Below are 11,980 nucleotides of genomic sequence, written 5' to 3' on the forward strand. Positions count from 1 at the left end.
TAAGACACGCCTCCAGCTGACTACAATCCGGCGTGTTGGTCAGCTTTAGGGGCATGTAGAGTTGGGTGTCATCAGCATAACAGTGAAAGCTAACACCGTATTTGCGTATGATGTCACCTAGCGGCAGCATGTAAATACTAAAGAGTGCAGGGCCAAGAACCGAACCCTGGGGAACTCCGCACGTTACCTTAACATAGTCCGAGGTCACATTGTTATGGGAGACACACTGCATCCTGTCAGTAAGATAAGAGTTAAACCAAGACAAGGCTAAGTCTGTCATCCCAATACGCGTTTTGATACGCTCTAATAAAATATTATGATCAACAGTATCGAAAGCGGCGCTAAGATCAAGAAGCAGCAACATAGATGAAGCATCAGAATCCATCGTTAGCAATAGATCATTAGTCATTTTTGCGAGGGCTGTCTCCGTACATTGATTTGCCCTGAAACCGGACTGAAAAGGTTCACAGAGATTGTTAGACGCTAAGTGTTCATTTAGCTGCTGTGCTACAATTTTTTCGAGGATTTTCGAGATAAACGGAAGGTGGGACACCGGCCGGTAGTTTACCAGGAGATCAGGATCGAGGTTAGGTCTTTTGAGTAGAGGATGAATAACCGCTTTTTTGAATGCTAGGGGAACAGTACCAGAGGAAAGTGATAAGTTTATAATATTTAACACTGATGGACCTAATAATACAAAAAGCTCCTTGATAAGTTTCCCAGGAATTGGGTCTAGTAAACATGTTGTTTGTTTTGTCCCATTTACACATTTTGACAATTCCTCCAATGTTATTTCATCAAAGAGAGAGAAACTATTTTGGAGGGCAGTATCCGTCATATATACAGTCGTATTTGTGTTAATAGAACCCAGTTGTAGCTGAGATGCATTGTCTTTAATCTCTTTTCTAATGACTTCAATTTTCTTATTAAAAGGTAGTGGGCTGTTTTGAGGATTGTTTGTTGAAATTATCCGAAGTAGCAATATTAATAATGTTGCGTTTATTATAAATATAAATATATAAATAGTTTCGACCATATCTAGGAATTGATACGACGGGGATATTCAGATTGTTTGCTTGATGTTGCGATAAACTGAACGCATCATAGTTAGCTACCTCAGTACAATGTATGTCTGCCTCTGACACGGTCACAAAAGAAAAAACATTATGTGAGTTGTGTTTTATTCAAAGAGAATTGCTATGTGTGCAGGGATTATCCAGCCTGACGCCGGCTAGTTCTAGTTTAAATGGCTTCTTACCCGGAGACTCCACGCTTCTTTGGTTAGCTTTTCTCTTTGTTGTTAGCCCCGCTCGGCATCCCCGCTTCTGCTTCCGCTCGCACCGCTTACGTCGTCTGCATTGGCGGTCACCACTAGCACTTGACTCCGCTGCTACAAAGGCCGCTCTATGTAGCCCGCGAAGTATTCCCATGCTAGCGAGGAGGTCCACCGTACATGCATCTTTCAGTCTATAACGACCCGATCCATCCACATCCAGAATTGTCTGTCGGTCGTATGTGATCACAGAGTGTTCACGCTTTGAGCCAGCCATGAAATTGACAGAAATGACGGGTGTTTTTTGCCAAATTGCTCTACACTCCCAAGAGCATTAGCGAGCCGCAGCATAGCCATAGCCATGCGCTGCCATTATGAACAGAAGTACAGAGGCTACACCAGAAGATGCGAACCACTCATTAGCAAGAAGAACAGGAAGGCCAGGGTGACATTTGCCAAAAGATACTAAGTGCAGCCTAAAAAATTCTGGAAAAAGTTTTATGGGACTGATGAGACAATAATTAACTTAACTTATTTCAAAGTGATGGAAAGGTGAACGTTTGGAGAAAGAAAGGATCTGCTCATGATCCCAAACATACAAGCTCATCTGTGAAACATAATGTCATGGTTTGGGATTGCATGGCTTCTTCTGGGACGTCATCTTCATTGATGATGTAACACATGATGGCAGCAGCAAAATGAACTCAGAAGTCTACAGAAACATTTTGTCTGCTAATTTAAAGAAAGATGCAACCAAACTGATTGGGAGATCCTCCATCATGCAGCAAGATAACGACCAAAACAACAAAGGAGTTCATCGGGGCAAGAAGTGGACGGTTTTAGACAGGCCAAGTCAGTCTCCAGACTTAAACCCAATACAGCGTGCATTTTACCTGCTGAAGAGGAGACTGAAGGGACTAACCCCCCAAAACAAACAACAACTGCAAGAGGCTGCGGTGAAGGCCTGGAAAAGCATCACAAAAGAAGAATGCAAAAGTTTGATGATGTCAACGGCTCACAGGCTTAATGCAGTTATTGAAAGCAAAGGATTTGCAACGAAATATTAAGTCTTATTCACTTTAATCTATTTTAAGTTTATATGTTCCAATACTTTTGCTCACCTAAAAACGTTGTGTTCCATTACAAATAATGCTATCTTTTAAGTTGTGTATCAGATCCAGATGTAAATACCTGGAAATAAAAGCTGAAATGTTGATCTATTGTCTCATATTTATCTTTTCATGTCAAACCCAAATGTTTTCAGTCTACAACAAAAATAAAGGAACTGGCCTCACGGTTCCAATACTTTTGGAGGGCACTGTATGTTCCTGGAGAGAGACTCAGGTAAACATTTGATGGTTTAAAGACATATGTTAGTTTAGAAAAGTAGTATTGCAAATCCAAATGACAGCTGCGGTGTTAAAGGGTTTTAATAAAAAAATCTTTGAGAAAAATTGGTCCAGATTAAAAATTGTTCCCCAAATGTATGCACGCCTGTTCTTTGCAGTTTCTGGATAGGTTCATACTACTAGTTTGGAAAGACATCCATTCTATTTTTGTCATTTGGGTATCTTATTGTGAAAGAATCATTGCGCGTGGTTAGCGAAATTAGTTGCAAGGAACTAAGTGCAGACGTCCCACCAATTTTGCATTAAGGTGAATTTATTTTGGTGTGATAACACTGTAGTAATTGGAGCGATACATATAAACTGTAATATTTTTTAACCCTTTATTCATTTTACATTATTACATCAGGGATCAAAAACAATGGGGGGCCATTGCTGTATATGGTCAAATACAATGGTGGTCTAATAATTTTTGCATCGCATCTGAAATAAATACTCACTAACGTTTCTCCTTTCCACAGCTAATCGTCTCCAAATGTAGCAACAGCTGCGTCCCTGGGGAGTACAAAAAAACAGCCGAAGGTCAACACACGTGTTGTTATGAATGCGTGAACTGTACTGAGTATTACTACTCCAACGACACAGGCAAGCAACTGACCTTGACACAACACAATCACACATGCACATGCGCACAAACGCTGCATACATTACTGAGCAACTAACACGTTCTTCTGGCAACTCATGTCATCACACCTACACTGATGAAGGGATGACAAACAAACATTCTTTGGATGATTGTTTTCTACATTTGATGCGGTGCCAAGTCAAGGTGCGGATTAAGAAATTATGTTTTCATAATTTGTGGTTTGAGTTATTAGGACGTGAATAGGACAGTTCATTCTGGTACGGCGATAGCAGCAACCATCTACCAGGAACAAGGAACATCCTCCATCAACCATTAAGTAGCCTGTTCAACAAATGGATATCTTTAGCTGTTTATTTTAGCTGGTGACTTTTTAAGATTCTGTTTGTTTTTGTGTAATGTTTAAAATGGCGAGGTCAAAAAAAGGGAAGAGTTACTACTTTTAAAAAAAAGGATTACAGGAATTACAGGGGCAGCACAGTGGAACAGAGGTTAGTGCGTGTGCCTCATAATAAGAAGGTCCTGGGTTCAATCCCTGGGCTTGGGGTCTTTCTGTAAGGAGTTTGCATGTTCTCCCCGTGACTACATGGGTTCCCTCCGGGCCATACGGCTTCCTCCCATCTCCAAAGACATGCACCTGGGCATAGGTTGATTGGCAACACTAAATTGTCCCTGGTGTGTGAATGTGAGTGTGAATGTTGTCTGTCTATCTGTGTTGGCCCTGCGATGAGGTGGCGACTTGTCCAGGGTGTACCCCGCTTTCCGCCGGAGTGCAGCTGTGATAGGCTCCAGCAACCCCCGCGACCCTGGAAGGGTCAAGCGGTAGAAAATGGATAGATGGGAATTACAGGACGCTAACACTTAATTTTCTAGGTAATATATGTGTAGGGCCCATGCCTGAACAGCAAATTCAGGAGTACACAGTCCCGAGTGTAGATGTTTTGGCTCCCGAAGTTGTGCCTGCCTGCGTTTAGTACCATTCAGTATTGTCGGAGAAAAATAAGAACTTTTAGAGAGGCAGTCAATAGCATGGTTTGGGGTAGAGTGAGAGCTTATACAAATACAATGTATAATATAACAATACACCTTAAATCAATTACACAAAGTTATTCTGTGCTGATGATTTTCCCTTTTCCTTCTCCCAGATATGGACCAGTGTCTGAGCTGTGATAAAAAATTTGAGTGGTCTCCAAGGGGCAGTGACCGCTGCTTGCCCAAAAAGAAGGTGTACTTTTCGTGGCACGACCGCTTTGCCGCGGTTCTCCTGGCCTTCTGCGCCCTAGGCATCCTGCTGGTTCTGATGGTGTCAGTTCTATTTATACATCAGCGAGATACACCTGTGGTGAAGGCCGCCGGAGGACTGCTGAGCATAGTCATTCTCTTGTCTCTGAGTGTCAGTTTCATCAGTGCTGTGCTGTTTGTGGGCAAACCCAGCCACCTCCAGTGTAAAGTGCGACAAGTGCTCTTCGGCATCAGCTTTACGTTGTGCGTGTCTTGCATCCTGGTCAAATCCCTGAAGATTCTTCTGGCATTTCAGTTGAATATAAAAATTCAGGGCGCTCTGCAGAAGGTCTACCAGTCCTTCTTAATTATCGTCGGGTGCGTAGCTTTACAGGCAGTTATTTGCACATGCTGGCTGGTCCTCAAAAGCCCTGTCAGTCATGTGACCTTGCAACCCAAAACAATGTTGGAAGACTGTTATGAAGGGTCATATTTGGCTTTTGGGGTGATGCTGGGGTATATCGCTCTTTTGGCGTTTGTTTGCTTCATTTGCGCATTCATCGGCCGTAAATTACCACAGGGCTACAACGAGGCCAAATTCATCACCTTCAGCATGCTGCTGTACCTCATTTCATGGCTGCTCTTTGTTCCCATTTATGTCACAACATCTGGAATGTATCTTCCAGCTGTGGAAATGGTGGTTATCCTCATGTCCAACTATGGCATCTTGGGCTGTCATTTCCTCCCTAAGTGTTACATAATGCTCTTCAGGAAAGATCAAAATACCAGTAGCGCTTTCAGGGAAAAGCTGTACCAGTATAACATCAAAAGTACAGATTCCATTTCTGTGTCTGGAAGTTCAGTGTCAAAGAAAACCTCCAGCAGTCAGGAGAGTGTCAGTCCTTCCTCGTCCTTCTCATTGCCCAAGGAGGCTGACATTAAAACTGCTTTGGAGAGAAGTCATAGCAAGATGGACTTTAACCAAGTGTCCTACAGAGGTCCAATCAAAAGATTTGGTTCCAACAGAAGAAGCTTCAGCATGTAGACTGCCATTAACTAAAAACGATCTATCTTGGCTGTTATATTGGCACCTTTGCGGTCTCACAGTAGATCCTGTCGTCCATAGTGCCTCATGGACAGGTGCGCGAGACGGGTTTGACATGCTTTCGACAAACTGTATAGACGCAGGTCCACGCTTGGGTGAAGTTCCCGTTTATCGATCAAGACATTACAACACAAACATGATATATTGTGTGTATGTGACGCTGCTGGAAAACAACCCGATGTCAGAGACGTGCGCCTAGCAAAGGAGTGAGCGAGCGGTAAAAACCGACGCTACCTGATTTCCTAAGAAGAAAGGCTTTTCTGTCCCTCGTGGCGTCCTGATGTGAGACATGACAAACATATGCAGCTCCTCTATTGGAACATTTTTGTCCAAACACTGAAAACTCTTTTAAAAGGAATTGTGGGTGTGGGTACACTGTACATTCGGTCACATTACTTGTACTTACACAAATGCATAATAAACTATTTTCAAGTGTTTTTGGAAAGGTTCAAATTCAATTAAATAAAAACTAGCAAACAGTTCCTGTTTTTCTTTGTCATCCAAACATACCGTTCCAGTCGCCTGTATACTTGGCCTACATGTTTTTCCACTGTGGGAGGAAGAATTTACACGAGACATGGAGAATATGTAAACACCCAGATGAGACAGTCAGAAATTACAAAGAGGAACACAGCTAGGACTTGTAATCTCGCTAGAAAGATGTCTCGACATTGAGTACTTGTCTCGGGCCCCCTGCCTGCGAGATGCAATGATGAGAGGTATAGCAGATTAGTCTCGCTTAACAAGTGGCTGGCTAGTTTTTGCAGAGAACAGGGTTTAATGTTTATTGATAATTGGCCCTCTTTCTGGGGAAAACTGGGCTTGCTGAGAAGGGACGGCCTTCACCCTAACCGGGAAGACGCCATCACTCTTTCCAGAAATATAGACTACAATTTGAGTCACAGTTGACTGACTACACTAGAGCAAGCTCGGACACAGGCAATTACAGTTCCCGCCAGCCCGGGTGAGGAGTCAATTAAGCTCAAACTAACCAGCACCAGGCTGGAAAATTCCTGCACACATAGCATTTCTCATAGAATAATACAAACCCCTTTTCCATATGAGGGAAATTGTGTTAGATGTAAATATAAACGGAATACAATGACTTGCAAATCATTTTCAACCCATATTCAGTTGAATATGATACAAAGACAACATATTTGATGTTCAAACTGATAAACATTTTTGCAAATAATCATTAACTTTACAATTTGATGCCAGCAACACGTGACAAAGAAGTTGGGAAAGGTGGCAATAAATACTGATAAAGTTGAGGAATGCTCATCAAACACCTACTGTAATTTCCGGACTATAAGCCGCTACTTTTTCCCCTCGTTCTGGTCCCTGCGGCTTATACAAGGGTGCAGCTTATTTACTGCCTGTTCTTCTTCGACACCGACGAAGAGGATTTCGGTGGTTTTAGTATGCAGGAGGAAGACGATGACACAATGATTAAAGACTGACTTTTCATATACCGGTAGGCTGGTTATTTTGATAACGTACAGGCGAGCACTTTGTATTACTTTGCACCGTTGTATTATTTGTACTCTGCACGAATGCTGTTCGCCATGTCAAAGATGTGAAAGTTTGATTGAATGATTGAAAGATTTATTGTTAATAAATGGGACGCTTTGCGTTCCCAAACAGTCATCTCTGTCCCGACAATCCCCTCCGTGGTAGCAGGAACCCCTATATACTACAGTAATTACACATCAAAACCCTGCGGCTTATAGTCGGGTGCGGCTTATATATGGAGCAATCTGTATTTTCCCCTAAATTTAGCTGGTGCGGCTTATAGTCAGGTGCGGCTTATAGTCCGGAAATTACGGTATTTGGAACATTCCACAGGTGTGCAGGCTAATTGGGAACAGGTGGGTGCCATGATTGGGTATAAAAACAGCTTCCCAAAAAATGCTCAGTCTTTCACAAGAAAGGATGGGGCGAGGTACACCCCTTTGTCCACAACTGCGTGAGCAAATAGTCAAACAGTTTAAGAACAACATTTCTCAAAGTGCAATTGCAAGAAATTTAGGGATTTCAACATCTACGGTCCATAATATCATCAAAAGGTTCAGAGAATCTGGAGAAATCACTCCACGTAAGCGGCATGGCCGGAAACCAACATTGAATGACCGTGACCTTCGATCCCTCAGACGGCACTGTATCAAAAACCGACATCAATCTCTAAAGGAAATCACCACATGGGCTCAGGAACACTTCAGAAAACCACTGTCACTAAATACAGTTCATCGCTACATCTGTAAGTGCAAGTTAAAGCTCTACTATGCAAAGCGAAAGCCATTTATCAACAACATCCAGAAACGCCGCTGGCTTCTCTGGGCCTGAGATCATCTAAGATGGACTCATGCAAAGTGGAAAAGTGTTCTGTGGTCTGACGAGTCCACATTTGAAATTGTTTTTGGAAATATTCGACATCGTGTCATCCGGACCAAAGGGGAAGCGAACCATCCAGACTGTTATCGACGCAAAGTTCAAAAGCCAGCATTTGTGATGGTTTGGGGGTGCATTAGTGCCCAAGGCATGGGTAACATACACATCTGTGAAGGCACCATTAATGCTGAAAGGCATGGCGTAGTGGGTAGAGCGCCCGTGTCAGAAACCTGAGGGTTGCAGGTTCGCTCCCCGCCTCTTACCATGCCGTTGTGTCCTTGGGGAGGACACTTCACCCTTGCCCCCGGTGCCGCTCACACCGGTGAATGAATGTTGAATGAATGATAGGTGGTGGTCGGAGGGGCCGTAGGCGCAGATTGGCAGCCACGCTTCTGTCAGTCTACCCCAGGGCAGCTGTGGCTACGAAAGTAGCTTACCACCACCAGGTGTGAATGAATGATGGGTTTTTAACATGTAAAGCGACTTTGGGTACTTAGAAAAGCGCTATATAAATCCCAGTTATTGAAAGGTACATACAGGTTTTGGAACAACATATGCTGCCATCTAAGTGCCATCTTTTTCATGGACGCCCCTGCTTATTTCAGCAAGACAATGCCAAGCCCCATTCAGCACTTGTTACAACAGCGTGGCTTCGTAAAAAAAGAGTGCAGGTACTTTCCTGGCCCGCCAGCAGTCCAGACCTGTCTCCCATCGAAAATGTGTGGCGCATTATGAAGCGTGAATTACGACAGCGGACTGTTGAACGACTGAAGCTCTACATAAAACAAGAATGGGAAAGAATTACACTTTCAAAGCTTCAACAATTAGTTTCCTCGGTTCCCAATCGTTTATTGAGTGTCGTTAAAAGAAAAGGTGATGTAACACAGTGGTGAACATGCCCTTTTCCAACTACTTCGGCACGTGTTGCAGCCATGAAATTCTAAGTTAATTATTATTTGCAAAAAAAAAAAATTAAGTTTATGAGTTTGAACATCAAATATCTTGTCTTTGTAGTGCATTCAATTGAATATGGGTTGAAAAGGATTTGCAAATCATTGTATTCCGTTTATATTTACATCTAACACAATGTCCCAACTCATATGGAAACAGGGTTTGTACATGACTCACATAATGTTTTTTCTTTAGTGACTGTGCCAGAGGTGGACATGCATTCTACTGAGGTGGCAAATTATGAAGGAAATTGTGGGGACAATAGGGGGATAAGACAGAGAGACGACAACAACAACAGAACAACATCAGCAAAAACGATATGTACAAATATGATACAAAAAGTGACAGCAGAGAAGCAGTCAGTGTAGTAAATATTAATAACACAGAAATGACAATGAACATTATTGCACTACAATTGGAGCAATAAAAATACCAATAGAAATCGCACCATTGATAAGGAATAATAATAATAACTACCTCCAATATCAACAATAAAATTGTTTCAAATGCAATAATACATAGATGTAATGATAACTTTAAATACAAAATACAAACAGACTATCTTTGAATCTCAGTAAAACTAAAATAATGCTATTTGGTAATAGTAGAAAAGAGCATCGTACACGAATACAAATAGACATCGAAAGGGTAAAAGAAACCAGATTTTTGGGAGTATTAATAGATGATCAAATGAACTGGAAATCTCATATACAAAACATACAACATAAGGTGGCAAAAAACATTTCAATAATGAATAAAACAAAACACGTCCTGGGCCAAAAATCACTTCATATTCTCTACTGCTCGCTAGTGTTACCATATCTGAGTTATTGTGCAGAAATATGGGGAAATAACTACAAATGTGCGCTACATTCGCTAACCGTGTTACAAAAAAGATCGGCTAGAATAATACATAATGTTGGATATAGAGAACATACAAATAATATTATTAAGTTTGGTGATTTGGTAAAATTGCAAACAGCTAAAATGATGTACAAAGCAATATATAACCTGCTACCAAAGAATGTACAACAATTCTTCTCAACTAAAGAGGAGAAATATAACCTTAGAGGAAAAAATAATTTAAAACATTTATATGCACGTACAACACTTAAAACTTTTAGCATATCAGTATGTGGAATCAAATTATGGAACGGATTAAGTAAAGAAGTTAAAAATTGTACTGATATGATCCAGTTTAAGAGGTTGTTCAAAATAATAGTGCTTACAAAGTACAAAGAAGAAGAATTATGAGAAATACTTCTAACCTTATTAAAAATAAGATCTTTTTCATCTCAGTATGTTAATAATGACTGAATTAATTAATTACATATTATAAAACGGTTGTGTATACTAATTCATAGATGTTATTTTATTATATAAAAAGGTCAGTAAATGATTCTATATCATTGTAAACGCTTTGAAGTGGGAAAGGGGTAGGATTAAATAGGCTTTGCTTCTTCCTACTCCTTTTCGGGCATGATGTAAAATGAAATGATGAAATTGTGTGACGTATTAAGATGTAAGTGTGTTCATGTCACGTGGGGGTCGCATATTTGTGCGGGATCGTTCCTCCAGTGCAACACGAACACTCCAGACAAAAACGTGAAGGTAAGAGATGGTTTAATTAATATAAATCATAGCCAAACAGAAAAACAAGCAAAAGAAAAGCGTGCCGAACGCACGGGAAGCTAAGGCTAACACTTAGCACAAGAGTCGGGAACATGAATACAGAAAACGTGACTGATGCTTACCGCAAACAAGGAGAACAGGACGAGTGAACAAAAAGGCAGGTTTAAATAGTGTCAGTGATGGCAAACAGGTGCGCGTCGGGAACACAAGTGGCAGGTGAAAATAATAAGTAACCATGGTGACGAAACAAACTCACAGGTGCACAAGCAATAAGAAAAGGAGTCCAAAACTAACAGAAAACACAAAAACATGATCCGGCCCACGGATCATGACAGTTCATGTTCGAAATAAACTAAAGAAAGAAAGGAAAAGAAAGAAAATAAATCAGATAGATGGAGGGGAAGAACGAGAAGCGAACACTATTAACCTTGTAGATTTTTTTAGTAACAATAGCTTAAGCTTTGTCAGTGTGCCGTGTTTTACCCAGTTTCCCCTAGGTTAACAGTGTTAATATATGTTTGATGAAACGTGATTATATGCACGAATGTATGTATGCATATGTGCTTGTATATGTACAGTATGTGTATATGTATGTTTGTACAGTGAATGTGCGTGTGGATGTATGTACTGTTTTTGTTTTGTTTGTGGGAGCGTAGGAACCTGTGTATGTGGGTAAGTACATACTGTATGTGTGCGCGTATGAAACTATCAATGAATGTACTTATGTATGTATATACAGTATGTATGAATAACTGTGTGTATGTGAGTAAATATGTGTATTTGTATGTACAATACATTTGCCACCCAGAGAGCCCAACCCAAAACAGCAGGTGCGGTGCCCAGGGAACAAGGGACCAATGGCCCCATGCAGTCAGGCCAGCCAGAGACAGGACCCGCCAGAGCCCACCATGACGCCCCGCAGGCCAGCAGCAGGCCGTAGACAGACGCGCCCAGCAGAGGACAAGGCATGGGAGAAATAGGGGACAGCCATCCCTCAAGCTAGCAAGAGACCACACCCCATGCGGGCAGAAAGACTGGGCAGTGCGCCCAGAGACTACCCACAGGAAGACCGCCCCACCCACCCCACCAGCAACCGGGCCCGCACGAGCCCAACATCTCCCCAGGAGAGCACGGCGGGGCCCGCCCCACCCAAGTCGGCCGCCGCAGGACCGCCCAGCACAACTGCTTGATAAGTCTGATGAATACAAAATGTTAAGGAGGTCGTCACAGAAGTGAACAAAGTAGTATAAAACTTTCACATACTCTTAATATCCAATTATATTTATTATATATCCATTACATTAATATGTACTTGCTTACTTGCTTATGGTAGTCCATCAAATCCGATGATGACTTCTACTTCTTCTATTGGTGAGTTTTGAAGTGACTGAAAAGTCCAATACGAGAGCCATATGGTC

At 41.7% G+C, this 11,980-nt stretch overlaps 1 protein-coding gene across 1 annotated transcript in view; it reads left to right on the forward strand.

Moving 5' to 3' along the window:
- LOC133635821 (G-protein coupled receptor family C group 6 member A-like) overlaps nucleotides 1-6,061 on the forward strand; it is a 30,299-nt gene extending 24,238 nt beyond the window's left edge. The window contains exons 5-6 of the mRNA XM_062029151.1: nucleotides 3,141-3,264; nucleotides 4,408-6,061. Coding sequence (XP_061885135.1) covers nucleotides 3,141-3,264; nucleotides 4,408-5,528 — 1,245 coding nt within the window. The 3' untranslated portion in view covers nucleotides 5,529-6,061. The remainder of the gene's footprint in view (nucleotides 1-3,140; nucleotides 3,265-4,407) is intronic.
- The last annotated feature ends 5,919 nt before the right edge of the window (nucleotides 6,062-11,980 follow it).

The sequence above is a fragment of the Entelurus aequoreus genome, linkage group LG20, assembly GCF_033978785.1.
Source record: "Entelurus aequoreus isolate RoL-2023_Sb linkage group LG20, RoL_Eaeq_v1.1, whole genome shotgun sequence".
NCBI lineage: Eukaryota > Metazoa > Chordata > Actinopteri > Syngnathiformes > Syngnathidae > Entelurus > Entelurus aequoreus.